The sequence below is a fragment of the Tachypleus tridentatus genome, chromosome 13, assembly GCF_004210375.1.
Source record: "Tachypleus tridentatus isolate NWPU-2018 chromosome 13, ASM421037v1, whole genome shotgun sequence".
Taxonomy (NCBI): Eukaryota; Metazoa; Arthropoda; class Merostomata; order Xiphosura; family Limulidae; genus Tachypleus; species Tachypleus tridentatus.
The window spans coordinates 80,895,394-80,915,317 of record NC_134837.1 but is presented as its reverse complement, the minus strand read 5'-3'; the positions used below and the strand labels follow the sequence as shown (position 1 = coordinate 80,915,317).

The 19,924-nt window shown below is 31.7% G+C and overlaps 1 protein-coding gene across 3 annotated transcripts in view; it reads right to left on the bottom strand.

Annotated features, from left to right (window-relative positions):
* Positions 1–19,924, bottom strand: part of LOC143236680 (protein kinase C-binding protein NELL2-like) — a 100,514-nt gene that overhangs the window by 14,952 nt on the left and 65,638 nt on the right. For all 3 annotated transcript variants that reach the window (XM_076475085.1, XM_076475087.1, XM_076475086.1), the window contains exons 4-16: positions 16,271–16,541; positions 11,633–11,705; positions 11,235–11,317; positions 10,677–10,805; positions 9,443–9,536; positions 9,076–9,155; positions 8,272–8,383; positions 7,140–7,259; positions 6,543–6,680; positions 4,878–5,000; positions 4,088–4,183; positions 2,645–2,785; positions 21–131 (exon numbers count right to left, since the gene is read on the bottom strand). In XM_076475085.1, the coding sequence (XP_076331200.1) occupies positions 21–131; positions 2,645–2,785; positions 4,088–4,183; positions 4,878–5,000; positions 6,543–6,680; positions 7,140–7,259; positions 8,272–8,383; positions 9,076–9,155; positions 9,443–9,536; positions 10,677–10,805; positions 11,235–11,317; positions 11,633–11,705; positions 16,271–16,541 (1,571 nt within the window). The remainder of the gene's footprint in view (positions 1–20; positions 132–2,644; positions 2,786–4,087; positions 4,184–4,877; positions 5,001–6,542; positions 6,681–7,139; positions 7,260–8,271; positions 8,384–9,075; positions 9,156–9,442; positions 9,537–10,676; positions 10,806–11,234; positions 11,318–11,632; positions 11,706–16,270; positions 16,542–19,924) is intronic.

The following is a 19,924-nucleotide window of genomic DNA, read 5'->3' as shown; positions in this document are numbered from 1 at the left end:
AACTTCAAACTGTTACATACCTAAAGAACAAGTGGTATTGCCATTACATTCACATCTAAATCCACCATCTTCATTGATACAAATAGCTGTACTGTGGCAGGTGTGAGAGTCCAGAAAGCATTCATCAATATCTTGTTATAAAGAAAACATCAGTTGTTATAACTTCATTATCAAAGAAACACATGAAATGGTGACTAAGTTAAAAATATAAATATCTCAAAAACTAGAGGTAATAGAGAATCTATAATTCAGTTGCATGATTATTACAACAAATTTCTCCAGAATTTTCATACATGAAAATGACTTAGTCTTCACTTTTCTATCCCTGCTGTTTAATTATTCAAACATCTCTTTATATATAAAAGCAAAAAAACAAAGAATAGGCTTCAAATACTTTTTGAAACACTAAATAATGTGTAGAAAACTGGTATTGTATAAATTACAAATTTACTTTCTATACGAGGTCTGTTCAAAAAATATGTGGACTGTTTGAACTGCGCAGTTCTAGTTGGTTCCAGAGGAATCCGCTTGGTGTCGCTAGGTTCGCACAGATCAGCTGATTACAACGCCATTTCCCGATTGCAGATATCTTCATTTGTTTATTAGCTACGAGGTTTTAAGTGAAGTGCGATTTTTTCGTTTGGCGGATTTCAGAATGAATGACCTGAAGGAGCAACGACTTACTGTGAAATTTTGTGTTAAACATGGAAAATCTGCAACTGAAACTTTTGATATGCTTAACACGGCTTACGGTGATGTTGCTATGAATGTAACGGCATGTTTCAAGTGGCATGAACGTTTTAAGGATGGTCGGCAGTCCATTGAAGATGATGAGCGTCCTGGACGTCCTTCCACGTCAACTGACGACCAACACGTCGACAAAATCAACACCCTGGTGCGGGCAAATTGACGTTTGACTGTCAGGGAGCTTGCTGAAGAGTGTGGGATATCGGTTGGATCTTGTTACGAGATTTTGACCAAAAAATTGAAGATGCACCGCATTGCTGCGAAATTTGTGCCTCAGAACTCGTGAGTTTTTGGCCAAACACTCGATCACTGTTCATCCCCACCCCCCTACTCACCTGACCTTGCTCCTTGCGATTTTTTTTGTTCCCCAAACTCAAAAGACCCTTGAAAGGAAGAAGTTTGAGACGATTCCCGAGATTAAGGCAAATGCGACAAAGGAGCTGGAGGACATTACAAAAGAAGCATACCAGGACTGTTTCAACAAGTGGAAACACCGTTGGGATGAGTGTGTGCGTTGGGGAGGAGAGTACTTTGAAGGGGTCCCAGACCTGTAACTTCTAAATAAAGTACATTTTGTTTTATGACGTCAGTCATCGTATTTTTGAACAGCCCTTGTATTTACACAGAATAACATGTCAAGCCCAGTTAAAAATCTGTGTCCATGTAAAAAAAATAAGTACTGAGAAACTGAATTTTATAATTCAGCAAGAAGAATAGATTTGTGAAATGAAGCACATAAAGTTTTTACATTAATATTTTCCAATGTATAATCATATATTTATTATGTTATATCTGTAAATGTAAATGTGAATTACAACTTTCTACGCCATATGTACGTGTCGTAAACAAGTTATCTTTGTGTGAGGGTGACATTAAAACTGGGGGAAAAGCATTCTTCTGTAGAAAAATTTTAATTATTAGAGAATTGTGCATTTTATTTGATGTAGTGGGGGGGTCTAAGATACAATGGAAACCAAGGAATAAAACACAAGCAAAATAATTTTGGGAATAAGCAGTTTAATAACAAACTTTTATGAATTTTTATTTTTTCAAACATTATCGTTTTCATCTCAAGCTACCCAATTAACTATAGAATTATTATCATTTTGAGCCAGAAACTCACTTGAAGTTTCTTGGACCTTGTATAAATCAATTTATGATGTGGCCAAAATAGAGGTCATTCTGTCCCTCTACATTAGAGATAGGGGTTTGGCCTCCCCATTACAGTCAGCACATATACCATACTGTATAATTTCATCAAAACACAATTAAAGATTTTGTTTTAAAACAAAAAAAAAAGATTTTAAAAAGTTATACAAGAGTGCTATTTTTATTTTTCTCTACGTTTTATTTGCCTTGAACAATTTTTACCAAAATTGAGAAAAATATATTCATATGTTGAATCTTATTTTACTTTTTCCACAAGAGTTTGATATATATGAATAAATATGAAATAATAAAAATGAACGAGTACAAATATTGAACAGAATAAAACTGACCTTTCAAATCATGAAAATAAAGTAGGTTATTGTCCACATGTGATATTATTAAACATTATTTTAAAATATCAAAAAGCAAAAGTACATAATTGTGCAGTTACAGTATGAAAAAGTAATCCTGAACTGAAATCTTTTCTGAGTAATTTAATTTTCATGGCATTAGATTTGAAACAGTGTTTAGTATATTAAAAAGTTGACACAGACATTTATGAAAAATGCTTGAATTAATATTAATGTCAAAAGTATTACTTAAACTTCTAAAGGCCAGCTAGACTGATCAGAATCTTATTATAAAGACAAAATATTCTGGTGCAACATTTTATAAAAAAAATCTACTCATATGTATAGAAGGTGTTTCTACAAACTCACACTGACATAACCTTAAGTAAGAGTCCTACCTTGGCACATAATCCCAAGATTGTTATCTACCAGATAGCTTTGGTATCCAGGAAGACAGTCACAATAGTACCATCCTGGCATGTTGATACATTGTGAGTTAGGATGACACTGGTGAAGACCCAAGCTACATTCGTCCACATCTACAAGAAACAGATAAATTTAAGCAACATTTGTAATATGGAAAAATGCATATTCTAAGTCACATCAATAGAATTTAGTAGAATCTTTGTTAATTTGTGTGAAATGTCTTACTAAAGCCAAAGCATTTCTGTATACAGGGCTGAATGTGATTTAGTAATAACTGTGCCTACATGGTGAATTTGAGGGTTTATGGTTTGTGTCCTACTGCCCTGAAACACATTCCACATTATGGTGCAATAAGTGCAACATATTATAGAATGTATGTCAAATCCCACTATTTGCTCAGCTAAGAGTAACTGAAGATTTGATGGTGGGTACTAGATAATTAGCTTCTTCCCATTTATCAGTTCAAAGTTACAAGTAGTTTTGTGCAGTTAGTTCTTGTGTAACTTTGCATGAAACGTATAAAACAAAACTGTATACACAAGTTGTGCCAAACATATAAGTTTAAATCATCTAAAACCTGTGCATTATACAAAATTTACTTTTCTTTTTATCAATATTATATATAACAATGCCCTCTAGTGGCATAGTGGTATTTCTGTGAACTTATAATGCTAGAAAATGGGTTTTGATACCCAATGTGAACAGACCAAAGATAGCTCATTGTATAAATTTTCACGATTTTAGTCACATTTTCTCATAAAAGTGTGGTGCACCTGCTGCAGCTTCTTAGACCTTCTTATTTGAAATAACCTATAAAATGATAAAACAAGTTTCTCTACAACTGTGTAGTCCTTAAAATATATCTTAAAAATGGGTGAACTGATGTTATGGAATGGCTACGTCAATCAATTAATATCAATCTGATTGAAAATTTATGTGTTGAGTTAAACTTACTAACAAAAGATCACAAGGTAAATGTTGAAGATGAACTTTTTGAAATACACAAAGAAGAATGGCAGTCAATCAACCAGAAATATTTGCACAAACTCACTAAAAGCATGGCGTGTCGATGGGAAGCAGTTCTGAAATTTAAGGAAATGCCAACTAAATAATAACATGTGAAACTGATTTGTGTTAGTCTGAGTTTCATTTATATATTCATTCAGGGTGTTAACCTAATTTAACACCTTTGATTTCCCTAGTAATCAGAATATTTATATGAGATATCATACTTATAATGTCATTCATGGTGTGAATAAGAAACTTATGTTCACCATGATAGTTTACATTTTAATGTAAAAAACTATTAAGTATGACCTTAATGAACACATTCTTTAAGCATGGTAATACCCACTTTAGGTATAATACATCACATACTTTTCACCTATCCTTTATGACTGAGTGAATAAACTTACCTATTTCACAACTGGGTCCTGTGAAGCCTCGACGACAAGAACAAATATTAGGTGCCACACAATTGCCTCCATTTAAGCAGGTTTGGTTACAAAGAGCTAAAAATAAAAGGTTATGAACATAAAGTTGCCTGAAGAAACCTCAAAATATAACACTATGTAACAAAATGTTTACTTGTTCCTGGGCAGAAGGTGTTATTTCCCACTTGCTTATGCCTAAAGTAAATGGAAAAGACCTATTTTTCTCTTCCAACTTTGCTTTTGTGACCTGGGAGCATATAACAAAAACATGATGGGAGACTACATTTGAGGGCTTATATGTGAAAGTGACTTACATTACAGTCGCAAATCTCGAAAAAATACTTAATAATAAACATTTTTGTTCATTTTTCTATAACTTTAGTATAAATACATGTAAATCTTGATTCATATGTTGTTTAATTCAGACCTTATGTAGATGAAAATGTGCAAATTTGCCCATTTTTACATAGAAAATAGGTTAATTTCTAAATTTCATTATCCAGGTCACAAAAGCAAAGTTTGAAGAGAATAACGGCCATTTTCTGTACTTTTATAACATAAGCAATTGAGAAATAACACATACCATCCAGGAACAAAATTTGTGTTACATTGTGTTATCACTTCTACTTTAATCTACAAATTCATAGAATTAAGGTTTGATCTGATGCATAATGACTGACATTCTGAACTTAATATCAACTCTCTATACCTGGAAATACTAGGCTATCTGAAATATTCACAAATATCAATCTCTGTCCCACAAAGTACTTACGTTTACAAGTATATCCATCCCCCTGATATCCTTCTACACACTCACATTTGTAGCTTCCTTCTGTGTTTAAACACACTGAATGTTGGTCACATTCATGATCTTTTGTGGTGCATTCATCATGTTCTAGATGAGTTAAGAATCATTAGTTACTCAAGTCATACTTTAAGATTTGTTCACAAAAATACACAGTAAATAGGATGTGAAGTCAGACTTCTTTCACAAGTTATAATTCTGTCAGTCATTAAATTCTATTTGGTTAAATATGATTTAACTTACATGTATCAGGTTGCAATAATTCTGCTTCATGAGAAATAATCAAACACAATTAATAATAAACTATGTAATAGTTACCAATTAATTGTAACTGTGCTCTAATTCCATTCTCTCAGAATCATTGGATACACCTAAAGTTTTGCTATTCATAAAGATTGCCAATTTAACTTGAAATTTGTCATGAAAAGTGCAAAACTGCACAATTACACGGCTGAAACACAACCAACATATGTAAATTATATCGATGCCAGTTAATGTACACATCTTATTTCTAGACATTTGACAGTAACTTGTCACACAACATTCTGACAACATTGTTCTTAAATAGATAAACATTGCATGAAATTATGAAACAATATCAAATAATAATAACAATAAAATTATGGAAAGTATAGTAGGTTTTGCCATTCTGTGTTATTCATTGTTAAAAGAATGTTTCAAACTGATAAATGAAATTTTTTATGGCCAGTAAAGGTGGATTGTTAAAAAAAAAAAAGTCAACCTTTAATAACTTACCTTAGTTAACCTGATGAAGATTTATGTTATTATTTAAAAGTGGGTTCTTTATGAAAAACACAAGTAAATGAAGCATATAATTCTTTTTAAGCAAACCACTATATGAAACTCTTTTTTTCCATGGACATTTCTACAAAATTTTGTAAAGGCTCAATATATAATCATTTTTACTTGTTTACTGTAACTTCAAGATGTTATTATATTTTAAAACTTACTGTAAAATAAATAAAACAGCTCATTCTACATTTGAAGTATAATTACATACAATATTAAAATTCATGAATATATCACACATATATCAAAATGGTATCATTAAACTGATTAATTAGTATTTCCACACTAAAATTAGAACTTTAAAGTTTTTAATGAAAACATTTTTCTTATTATATTGATTTGCAGACAACCTTCTTTCAAAATATAAGAAAAAATTTATAAAGTTACATGTATGAATATAAAATGCAATTATTTGATAGAAAAGACATACATAATTTTCTCCTAATCAGTAAGCATAAGAATTTTGTAAAAAGAATCTTACAGTAAGTTCGAAAAAAAAAAAGAAAGCTTGGCCTTTATCAGTTTAGTGTGTTTCCTTCTATTCATAAACTTTCCACATTTTCTTTGTAATTAGTTTCCTTTTTACAGAGTAAACAGTTATAACATTGAATAAATAATATCTAGTGAGTATTTATTTTTCAATACACAGTATTTAGACTTAGTTCCCAATAAAATAAACCCTATCTTTTGAAGTCAAACTACAGTAAAAGTTTTCTAGCCTCATCTAATTGTTTGCTTCAGGTTATGAAGTTGTTGTTTCACATGAACAAAAAAAGAAAAAGCAAGGCTTTATAAATAAGAACCGAAAGTGAGGAGACGAACCAGCACAGCTAAAGGCATCTACTCGTCGATATCCTGGTAAACATTCACAGATATATGATCCAGGGACATTAATACACTGAGTATTTTTGTGGCAGTGATGTCCATTGTGGTCTCCTTCCTTCTGGCATTCATTGACATCTATTCAAAAAGAAGCCAAACCTTCAATTTGATAAATTTATATCAACAGTAATAAATTAATATAAACTATTCTTCAAAACCAACTACCTACTTAGGTCAAAACTAAAATTCAACGTAAGGATAAGTATAACTAAATAAATATACTTTATTAACAATTAGTGTTACTTCATACAATAAAGATATACCTGAAATATTATTAATAATTGCTACATACACATGAATAAAGAAAAATAAATAATAAAGCAAACAACACGTTTATTTTCTTACATGATGGCATTTCACAACGGTCAACATATAAAGTAAAACACATGCAGGACTTCAGGAAAAATTTCAAATGCATCATATATAACTATTTATTTATGTATAATATAAAGAAAAACTATACTGACTGCATTTATCTCTTAATCTTCTTTAATGCATACATTTAATTTGAACCATATTTCTATTTTGTAAACTTACCTTCACAGTGGTTCCCATCCCCATGAAAACCAGTGCCACAATGACAAGTGTAACGAGTCTGAAGGTTAACACAAGAAGCATTAATATGACAGTCATGCCCCTTTGCACAGAAGTCTATTCCTAAAAGATTAAAAAGTGAAAAAGCTTAAACATTTTAGTGCCAGCAACAGTAATTTTTACAGCTAATAATAATATTAAACAAAGGAAATCATAACATCTAGAAAATATCACTGCATTAGTTATAAAGTCAATCATAACACATAGACATGATTACTTGTGAACTGTTTAAATAAAATGATGGAAAAAAAAGGTGAAGCTTTCACTTTGTATTTCAAGAACTATGGGTACTCAAATCTTGTCTAAAATCTTAAAGAAAGCTTTACAAGTTAAGTAAATGTTGAATACAAATGTATAAATAATTTATTTCAGAAAGTGCTTCTTTATTATTTAGATTTAGACGTAATGTCCACAGTGTTATGCATTTGTGAAAATGGTACTTGAACTTAAAAAAATGGATTTCTTGTTATTTTAATTCATTATATTTGGCCTGGCATGGTCAGGTTGGTTAAGGCATTCAACTTTTAATCTGGGGGTCATGGATTTAAATCCCCATTGCACCAAACATGCTCGCCTTTTCAGCCGTGGGGCATTTTTATGTGACGGTCAATCCCACTATTCATTGGTAAAAGAGTAGCCAAAGCAAAAAGTTGGCAGTGGGTGGTGATGATTAGCTGCCTTCCCTTATACTACTAAATCAGGGATGGCTAGTGCAGATAGCCCTGGTGTAGTTTTGCACAAAATTGAAAAACAAACAAACAAACATAATATTTATCTTATACCTGTCTCTTTGCATGAAAGCATTTCCATTTATAGCTTTCTATTTTAAATCAATAAAACAGTCGTAACTCAAAAGATTGGTTTATTTTTCTTTCTGTTAGATTCAAATATATTCATATATAGTCTTAAAAATGTAACTTTTCACTTTTTAAATCTCACTAAACATCATTATTGCATTAAATGAGTTAGATGTGACTTCTAGAGATAACTGAAACATACTTGTATTTCCCATTACAAAGTAATTTAACTATACTGCTTATAATAAGGTAATTTAACAAAATGTAGAAGCACATACCTGGGCAAAACCTGCAACATTCCCCAGGAACACTAAACTGTTCTTCTTCAGGACAAGTGAGTTGCGGACAAAATGTTTCTGGGTCAATTTTGTCACATTCCATGTTTCCATTCTGTTATGAGAAAACAACCAAAGTTGCAGACTTTTAATTAAAGAAAATGTTAAAAGTCTAACCCACAAAATGGATGTAAAGTCAACATAGGACTATAATCCTCTGTGATATTTATTTAATATATACTTGAATATCAGCTTCCATTTCAAGTGTAATTAATTTAATTACATTTTTAATAAAAAAAACAATTTAAAATTATGTCAACTATTCTTTGTAGCTTCAGTTTAAAATATACGAGTTTTTTGTGAGAAATTAATGATGCATTATTTTCAAATATAAAAATTTGTTTGTTATGTTTGGTTTTATTACTGTTGATAATTTCCTGCAGTGTTTTTAAATACCTGATTGATTAAAACATTTACTAACTTATCTTCAATGAGCTATTATGATTTCATAATTAAGAAAAGAAACACTCATAGGCACTTCTAATAACATTAATAAAAATGCTAAGTCCAATATAAAAACATTCTCATATCTAAACATAATTTATTTGAAAAAATACACTGAATTTTTCAGAAAAAGTTACATAATAATGTAGTCGTATATTCTATAATAAGCAAAGAATCAACATAAGTGATGAATTTTCAAAATATATATATATATATTTCTTAAATTTAAGACTTTAATAAAGACACCTCTCATTGAAACTGGCATTTGAAACAAAAATGTGAGGTCTGGTTTTATTTTATTACCTTACATTCACATTTCACACAATCTCTGGGGCTGACTTCTTCTCCATGATCAAAAAGAACGCCATGAAGTAAGCACCTCTCTATTAAGAAAAAAAAATTGAAAGACACTTCATTAGCCTATCTTATTTGAAAAGCTTTATTAAACTGATAAAAACAGTATAAACTTATTATTCCTACTTTAGCAGTAATAAATTTTATTTTATAAACATATGTATGAAACTAACACCACAATTTTCTAAAAATGTGGGGACACATATCTTTCAGTAGAAACAAAACATTTGCTAATATTTAAAGAAACTCAAGCTTAAAAAATGAAAAATAAAAATATGAAGTTTCTAGAGTAGACACATCCCAAGCTTAAACTTACTGAGGCAAGTTGGACAACACTCTCCTGGAGCTTGGAATGGGTTTTTACAATTGGCTGGAGCACAATGTACAGGATGACACTTGACTTCACCTTTCTGTTGAACATAGATATATAATTAATATACACCACATAATGTCTAGAAAACCTGGCATGAATTTCCAGCTACTAATTATTTAGTAAAATAAATTTCCAATATGCTTGATACTAGTTTAGATAAGAGCAGATTAATTAATAACATGTCACAAATGTGTAACAAAAATATCTGTTGATGAGGTAGAGACTGTAAAAGACAAGAAAACATCAAATTTAGCAAATAATGTCTATTTATGTTATCAAATACATACTACATTAAGGTAAGTCCATAATTTCTTATTGTATTAGAGACAAAAAGTGAAGCAAGACAATTAAAACAGTAAAGATGATCACTTACATCATCAGAATTATTATATTATAGAATTTTTACAATGAAATTGGTTATAGATATAATTTCTAAATGTAGTGTTCATTTATATAAAAAAGCAATTATGACAACAGACCAAAAGGTCAAGAATGTCCATTTACATAATAAAACAACTACTACAACTTGTTAGAATGTCCATTAATATCACAGAACAATTAAAACAACTGGTAGAAATGAACATTCATGTTATAGAAGCATTACCACAACTAGTTAGAATTTCTATTCATATGGTATAACACCTACCACAACTCATGAGAAATTTCATTCATATTATATAACAAATGCTACAATTGGTTATAATTTTCACTCATGTTGTGTTACACTTTCTACAAGTGGTGAGAATTTCATTTATATTATATAACAATTATTTAGTTAAAATTTCTATTCATATTATACAGCACATTACAACTGGTGAGAATATCCAACAATTACTACAACTGGTTAGAATTTCTATTCATATTGCATAACACACTACAACTGGTAAGGATGTCTACGATTACTACAACTGGTAAGGATGTCTATGATTCCTACAACTGGTAAGGATGTCTGTGATTAGACACAAATCTACCAAACAAGGAAAATATTTAAATACAGCACTTTACACTTATGACGTTTTCAAAGATTCTACTTCCATGGGTAGCTGAAGATGTAATGTCACACAACATCAAAGTTCATAGTATTATTATAATATTTCTTCTGTACAAAAATGTATTAAAGATCAACCACTGATATTTTGTTACATATTTCACCCATACTAAAAACAATCACCCATACCATGCAGGAACATATATCACAGGCTTGTTTCCATGAGGCACCATCAGGATGAATAGATCCATTAACATGACAACTCTTGCGACATTCACATTCTTCCACTACAGTGAGACGATTCTCTGCCTCCACTAGCTAGATAGGACATGAAAGTACAACTTTAGTTCAGTTCATAACTTATCAGAACAATACTTAAATAGGCTAACTGAAGGATTCTCATTGTCTAGTATAAATAACTGAATTTATTCTATATTCAGCATGCGAGGAGATTAGTTCTTTTAACAATTAAGTTGATGCTAAAATGGAGAAAAAAAAAGTGTCTTTAGTTGGGAACAGAAGCACAGATTCACTAATATTTCCCTGGATGAAACAATAAACATTGCTCTTTCTATGCTCTTGGGAAAGCACCTTCCTCTCAATGGACTATCAGGACTTGATTATAAATCCATGTCTAAGATGATGATTTCATTAATGTTTAAACTTATTGGTAAATATATATATTAAACATCACATACAACATAAGTTCAAAGTTGTTAAATATGAAAATAAAAAGTTGACAATTACTCTGTTTGTCAACTCCCTGAGGTGGTTTTCCAAGTGAACCACTGATAACTGAAGTTGATGAAATTGCCCACATGTTGGACATTCTATTAAAAGAAATAAAAATCACATCTGAATAAAGCATACTAGTACAGTAGATTAATACAGAGCTTAGTGTTTTCATTAAATATAATTACATTAAAAGCACAATTTGGATAATTTTACAACTAACATCTTGCTATACTTGTGAAACAAATTACTAATTTATATGATACAAATAAACGACATCAATGGTGATATGTTGCTAAAAACCTTATGAGTAAAAACACAGAAAATAATAAGTTAAATATTTGTGAGTGTGACATAATCAGTTACCAAGACCTAAAAGGAACTGGAATAAAATTAATGGCACATTCACAGACCTGTATTCAGATGGGGACACTGCTGGATATATCCATGGGATCTTCCAATTATTTTGACATCCTGTAAAAATCCCTGAAGAAACACCAGTATAAACTTAAAACATCCCTCTGAAGTAAAATCACATCAATCAAGTGATTTATTCAATGAAGTAATGTAGTTTTATTAATATAACAAATTGCTTGAAAGTGAAATACCAAGCTAAATCCAAATATTTATTTGAATTGCTCTAACCAAACCTCAAAGTTAAATCATATAAACTGAAAGAATTATCATTCTTCTTTTCTTATACATACTTGGTTAAAATAAAAAAATATTTCTACCACAGTGTTTGCTAAATGTTTAAAAATACAGCCATCTCATTAAAAAATACATGAAAATCAAAAAATAAAAGGTTTATAAATTACGGGACATCCACAGGTCTGTTAAGGATATTTTGACATTTATTCTGTTTATTAACAAACAGAAACCTAATAACTATATCCAACCCTTACCACAGACATCCAGCAACCCTTTTCTTGAGTTCCTGTAAAGCTGTTGTTGGCACTTTATACATTTACCTCTTTATTGGAGAAATAACACTATCTAAACTGAAGGTATGAACATAGTAATCATCATATAATTAAATATCATTTATTCTTGAATGTAATCTTCAGGTAATCAAATGGCATATTTATAAGACATATGAGTTGTTTAATCTTTTACTTACATAATCCACTCTTGTATCAAAGGTCAAATGTTAGCTTCTCTCTATCATTTTTCAGTAGGATAATAAACAGTAAACAGATACACAAGGACTGGACAGTCGTTAATGTTACTTCCTAGTAGTATGATTACTGGTGTCTAATTATTAATTAGTAATTTTTTTATTATATATAATTAGATACTAATACTGACTAGTTTTACCATAAGTTTTAGCTGCTAATGTGTTGCCATCTTCAGAAAAGTTTATCATAAGGTCTATTTCTGAGATAGCAATGGCAGGATTCAATTCTAGGTATTTTTTATGAACACAACAAATACAGAAATAGTCCTTCACAGTCCTTCTCAGAATTTTCCTGAAGACAGAAGCAAATTAGCAGCCAAAACAAAGTATAAGACTAGTTAGTAATTACTGGCAGGTTCAGTTGGTATGAGGTCCTAAGCTCTAGTAGATTTGAATCTTTGGCTACTTGTAATGAGGAATTAAGAAAATCATCAGATTTACATAATCAAGGACTTTTCATTAAGCATACTCATAGTTATTTGTAGTTTAGAGAACAGAAAGACTAGGACTATAACATGCTTGCCAGGTGTTCCAGCACAGGACGATACAGAAAATGTAGACAGTTTTTTTGATAGTTTAATTGCTGGTCTTAAGTAACATTCTGCTTTTTTTTTGTTCATGAAGGAGTGAATAATGTTGTACACTGTTACTCAAAAGAGCAGCCTAAATATTATATACATATAAAAAAAAAAACTCGATCAGAGGTTTATGGATAGAAATAGATATGCAACCCTTCTGCAAAACTTCCCTCATGGTTGGCACAGAAATGAATCACTTGGTAGGATCCAAAGCTCAAATTGAAGATTATCAAAGATGTAATTAGATCAACAGGTTGAGATAGACCTGTGTGACAGTTTTGAAGATAAAGATGAAGTGCATGCCAGAGAGGAGCTCTCTGTTAGGCAACAGGGCATTTCAGAAAGCTCTAAGTATATTCATTAAAAGATTATTTAAATGGGAAGAGAACTTGGGAAACCGAGAACAAACAACTTGACAGGACAGGATAGAGAGTGCAATGGAAAGAATGAAAACAGATTTACAGCCTAATAAGTTGAATAATTTTTTTTGAAAATAAATTTGTCAGATTTATTAAATCAAGATAAATATAGCAGGTTCAAGAATATGCTGTTATTCTGATGTTAGGAGTACAGGAAGCAAAATAGGCAAGTTCAGGGGAAAATGAAAGACTGTATTATAATATAAATTACTGAAACATGATTAGGCTTAGAGAATATTCTGTAATGAATTGCTACCAAATTAATGAAGAATTGCACTTAATAGTGTTTTGTACCTCTATACAGTAGTGTGTTGTCTGTTGGTCAGTCAGTAGACACTAAAATGACATCACATAATGGATGTTTACATTGTAATTTTTAATGTTGTAATACCAGTAAGATATATGCACACCATGAATCATGAGAAATATTATGCACTCTACAAGCTACAACATAACATATGAACTTCAAAGGCAAAAAAATTAAAATATCTGTTACTCTTATTTTTCATTTTATTTGTTCTTGAAACAGAACATTTTGGGGGGACCTACAGAAGTAAATCTAGTATAAGTTCTTAATAGGTTACTCCATAAAGTGTTAGTTTTAAAATTAGTGTTATGATTGACCTATTATTATACACCATTTTACTATAGCTTTAAATCTTTGATCCATAGCTTACTGCAGTACAATATGTAGTATTGTAAGGTTTTAAAATGATACTGGTATTCTGGTTCTGAAACATAGTTCCATAGACTACTGTGTTGCATTCTACATAAATTTCATCACACTTTATATTACTATCTGTATGTGTGACCTTTGGTAGTGGCATTTTATGACAGATGTCAGTCATGGCACTAAAAATGACATTTAACACCCAGAAATTTCATGCATGGTGAGCTCCTGCCAATTTTTCATTGGTAAACTTATTTCACAGTTTCATTACAGAAAGATATTTTTGTAGCTAGGTCATTAACTTAGAGACAAAGGGTATAACATTTTGAAAAAGAGTCTTTAGTTTTTTTATGATTGTGAGAAAGACATAGACATCAGGACATTTATGACATAAATGAGTTCTCAAACACACCATAAAACAATTTGTGATGGCTATGATTATGAAATAGAACCTTCCAACCCAAAAAGCCAGTGTGGTGAAACTAGGGATACCTTCTGGTTTGTTAACATGATAACAAACAAATATTTCAAGTTTACAAAGGCTCAAAAGTCAAATATTCACAATCTTTCAGCAAATCTCAAAATGAAATGGCTATTTTCATAAGAGAGATAGGCACAGAAATTGGTATCAGTCATTCACGTGTCCACATACCTGCTAAGTCCTGCAGCTAAGTTAGATACTTTCATGTAAGTTGGTCCTGAGAAAAGGTACAATGGTCCAGTAATCAGAACATTTATGTATGTACCTTTTCTAGCAAAGCCATATCAGGCTATCTGCTGTGTCTACCAAGGGGAATCAAACCCACTGATTTTAGCTTTGTAAACCTGTAGACTTACTGCTGTCCCAGCTGGGGGCCAGAACATTTAACATACAGTTCTAATATAAAGATAAGGGCTTACTTGGTTATAACCTACATGTTTACTCTTAGTCTACTGAACTAATCTTTGTGGGTAACACTTACACCATACACTAAATAAACTATAAGCAAAATGTTAAAACGCTAAAAATGAAGCTGGGATAATTGCAAAGGATAAACATATAATGAAATATAAAGCTAATACTATTAAAGAGAAATATGATGGAAACTAAAATTTAATATTTAGAAATGTTAAATTGTAATATGAAACAAAGATATTAGGTGTGATGTATAATCAGGGCTAGCCTTGAGTAAGTTGTCATCCTGGACAAGAATATAAAATAGACGAGTAAGCCCATGTACCATTATAATCGGCAAATATATTGTTGTAAGATATATTTTCAATGTTTAGTAGGGAGAGTTCGCCGTTAAGATAATGTCACGATCTAAAATATTGTATGCAAGTTCCAAATTAACAAGAGTAGAATATAAATGAGTAATCACTGGCTGATCAAGCCAATTCGGTGAACTTAGTGTCAGAAGAAATATTCAGTGGGAGTTATCGTGCCCAATTGCGTCGCTCGGTGCTGGAACACCAAGGTACGTACCTCGATTCTATGACAATGCTCCGAATCTTCAGTTTGTGCCTTTAGAAACCAAATAAAATAATACCGAAACGCTGGAACTTCTCGCCCCTATGATCTCGAATCTTGTAACAGCCAAGCAACGTCTTTGATTGCGCCTTTTCTGCTATTCATAATTCAGTAATCTGGTGTGTAACGTACTTATTTCTCTAACAAAACTAATGAAGTGTTGTTCATTTCTCACTCTTCGTGTATACTCACACGTATTGGAAGTAAGACCTGCATTTAGTTGTGGAATGTATTTATAAAATTAGGCCTATAACTGAACTTAGTTGCAACAAACGCTATTCAAGAAGTTAATTCGTTATTGGTACTTGGTAGCTTTTACTAAATAATCTAGAAGATTCTGTCCAGTACTATATATATATATATATACAGGTATAAATAATATTTCGTTTCAGTAGGCCTGTCGGAAAACTAATTCGTAGTATTTAGATTTCATAGAACTTGACTTTCCTTTTTATATTTTTAAAGACCTGTGAAGTACATCTTCGACAAATGTATAGACATTTGTGTTATCTTATAGGTTTTGTATTTAGGAACACAGCCTCCAGGTCAGAAAAAAGGGGTAAAGCAAATGCAAGGTAACTTACTCTATTCAAAGTAAAAATTGTTTTTGGTTTTGCCGCCCTACATAGTTGTCTACTTGGTTTGTTTATTTAACTTAAAGCAGGCCTGGGTGTATGTACTTTTATATGAGACCCACCTTAAATAGAAAATGTCTGGCGTTTCTCTGCCCTAACCACAGAGTAATATTTTTCCCAGTGAAGTCACGTTCTATTTCGTTAACTACTCGTGTATAGATCTTGGTGCAGTCCACAAAAACTTCTATATTGTTTCCACTAACGGTTAGGGCTAATTGATGCCAGGTGTTATCCGCCAAGCGATAAGGGAATGTTTCTACATATAGCATATCTTCGTACGTGTAATGAAACCGAATCTCGTCTTTTCTTCCACTTGTTTGCACTTCCAGAAACCTGTCGAGAATAAGTGATCTGATAAAAACACAAAATTATTTACTAAAATTAACAGTAACTGTTAATAAGCGAATAAAAACCGAAGTAAAATAAGACGTCCTTGAACGCTGCATCATTAACGTGAAAAACAACTAATAATAATCGTTAAAGAACTGACTCAGGATGTATTCAAAATGTAAATAGAATAGAATAATTAACATATAATTTGTTATTTGTATTCCGAATTATATTATGAAATACTATTATAATTATCATAAACATAAACTAATTAAATGATAAAATACAACCATCATAAACAGCGTAGCATGAAGCACTGCTTAATTTTTCATGTTTTTTTATCTATAATGCTACATACATATATAAAAATATGACGTTAAAGTTTAAGCGATTAAACTACCTATTTGTTTCTATACTATTTTATAATGGTGGTATTCCCATATTGCTTCATATTGAATAATTTCACGTTTTTGTTTTTGACAAATAACCAAGAAAATTGTTTGAAATCACTCATTTTATATGTGATATACACCTAGGCAATAAATAATGGAATTAATTTATATATATATTAATTTAAATAATAAACCTTCCTCACAAACTTTAACACCTTTGTTTATGTTTAAAAATGGTTCTAAGCCTTACTAATTTTATATTTTTCAAACGTATACCTAAATTGACATATATTACATTACACATTTAAATTGATGATATCACACGGGCTCTTCATTTGACTTAACAAAATAAAATTAATATAATTTTATAGGTAATACGCGACTAGGCAGTAATTAGTAGAATTAATGGAACTTTAATAATTTTAATAATGCTTAATTTTGTGTGTGTGTGTGACGAAAGTATTATTAACGACTTGATAGTCAACAAAGCAATAGTCCCACAAACAATTTGGAGCACAAGTACATTAGATTTTATTTTTAGCCGCGGCTAAGCGGCTTATAGAGGCTCCAAGTTTTTTTGTTTATTTTCAAATACGAACTTTTTAGCTCACAGCTCCATATGAAGAGTCCTGTGCGATGTAATTGATTTACATATGCAATGCATATTGTCTCCCTCCTAAAGATTTATAATTATCTTCTTAAATATAAAGCCCCTGATATGGGTTGTTTATTAGAGTGTTTGACTTACAACCTGCAGGTTCGATTCTCCGTCACCTAACATGCTTTCCCTACTGTGACAAAATAGTGTACAGAAATTAAATGCGGATTTACTCTGAAACAAGTATACATACAAACCGAATATGCCCACTTTATTAGTCACGGGAGCGTTATAATGCTACGGCCAATCCCAATTTCCACGAACAAAATAGTAGTCCAAGAGTTCAGTGTTGACTAGTTGCCTTTCTTAAAGTTTATTACTTATAAATTACTCAAGGGTTATCTGTTTAGCTGTCCCTAATTTATAAGTAATAAACTTTAAGAAAGGCAACTAGTCAACACTGAACTCTTGGACTACTATTTTGTTCGTGGAAATTGGGATTGACCGTAATTTTGTGCGAAATTAAAATAAACGATTAAACAAAAATAAAACTATTACTTCTGAGAAGTTATACCATTTAAAGGAGGAAGTAAATGTCAAGTTAAGAATAACAGGACATGCACATGTTTCTTTTCTTAATAGTGATAAATGTTTTCAAATTACTTAGGGTTTATTTCTCTGACCTATCACACAATAGAAATTAACTATAGCTTGGTCTTCCTAGACAATCGTTATTTGAAAACACAGGACTGATGAAGTATTTCTAACAAATGGTAGTTGTGTGTATTTTGTTGAAGATTATTAAAGTAGTGTTAAGTCCTTTTGGATAACTAATCTATTAGTGCTCCACATACATACATATAGCAGTAGCAATAATTATGGAAACACATGCAAGCGCTAGTGCATATAAAGGTCAAGTAATATCAACTAGATGGTTAATACATTTATTGCACAAAACATTATAATAAAAAATGCAGAAAATAATTTCATATTCGGGTCTTTGTATTAGACAGAGCATTAAATCTTCTTTTCACTCTATTATACAGTTTACCAAAGTACGAATATGTAACCTTGTTCCAAATGTCTTTTATTACTCTACACGATTCTTCCTAGCTCTTAAGTCATCTTCCGATTTTTTCATTTTTCATATAAGTCAATACGACTTCACGAACCTTGAAATTGGGAATTTGTAGACCGAATTATGATTATTAGTGTTACACCATCTTCTTTAGCGTAAAAATATTGTTTCGTCACACTTGCTACATATTTAAGATCATTGCATTGATTGAAGATGACCTCCAGACTAGTTTGTTTGTTTTGGAATTTCGCACAAAGCTACTCGAGGGCTATCTGTGCTAGCCGTCCCTAATTTAGCAGTGTAAGACTAGAGGGAAGGCAGCTAGTCATCACCACCCACCGCCAACTTTTGGGCTACTCTTTTACCAACGAATAATGGGATTGACCGTCACATTATAACGCCTCCACGGCTGGGAGGGCTAGCATGTTTGGCGCGATTCGGGCGCGAACCCGCTACCATCAGATTACGAAGCGCACGCCTTAACGCGCTAGGCCATGCCGGGCCCTCCAGACTAGTTAGTTGTGTTCCTGGAGGAATAGCGTGATGGATCAAAAGGTGCATGTGTTTGTCAACAGTCAGGGTGCCATCAGGTTTGCGCGAAACACTGACACTGTTGGCTGAGTTTCAACTACAAACTTTTACTGGCCTTACACAAATGTTCATTGTAAATGTTATATATTTACTATGGTGACGTTCGCTTCTTCTTCATCGAAAAAACTGTTGTGAATTTTGTTGAATAATTAAAATTAGATTCATCTTAAAAGAGTAGACAACTCCAACTGTACTCATTGTATCATTTATGGTTCTAAGTTGTTTTCAATGATTCTGTTTTGTACCTCTTCTCAGTAGCAGTTTCCAAACACTGAATGTATTGAAAACGTTTCATTATAATTTTTATCTAACTGATTTCGAGGTAACTTTCAAACTCTATTGAGAGCGAGGTCGTTGATAAATGTTATTCAAACATCGTTTAATTCGTAAAGAATATATCCCGAGATGCTTAACACTATTTTTGGAGTTTTAATTTTCTACGTTGATCACTTGTACTACAAACAGTGCCAGTTTCTCATACTCTCTTCAGAGTCTTTCAGGCCCGGCATAGCCAGGTGGTGAGGGACTCGACTTGTAATCTGATGGTTGTGGGCTCAAATCCCCGTCGCATCAAACATGCTCACCATTTCAGCTGTAGGAGCGTTATAATGTGACGGTCAATCCCACCATTCGTTAGTAAAAGAGTAGCCCAAGAGTTGGCGGTGGGTGGTGATGACTAGCTGCCTTCCCTCTAATCTTACACTGCAAAATTAGGGATGGTTAGTGC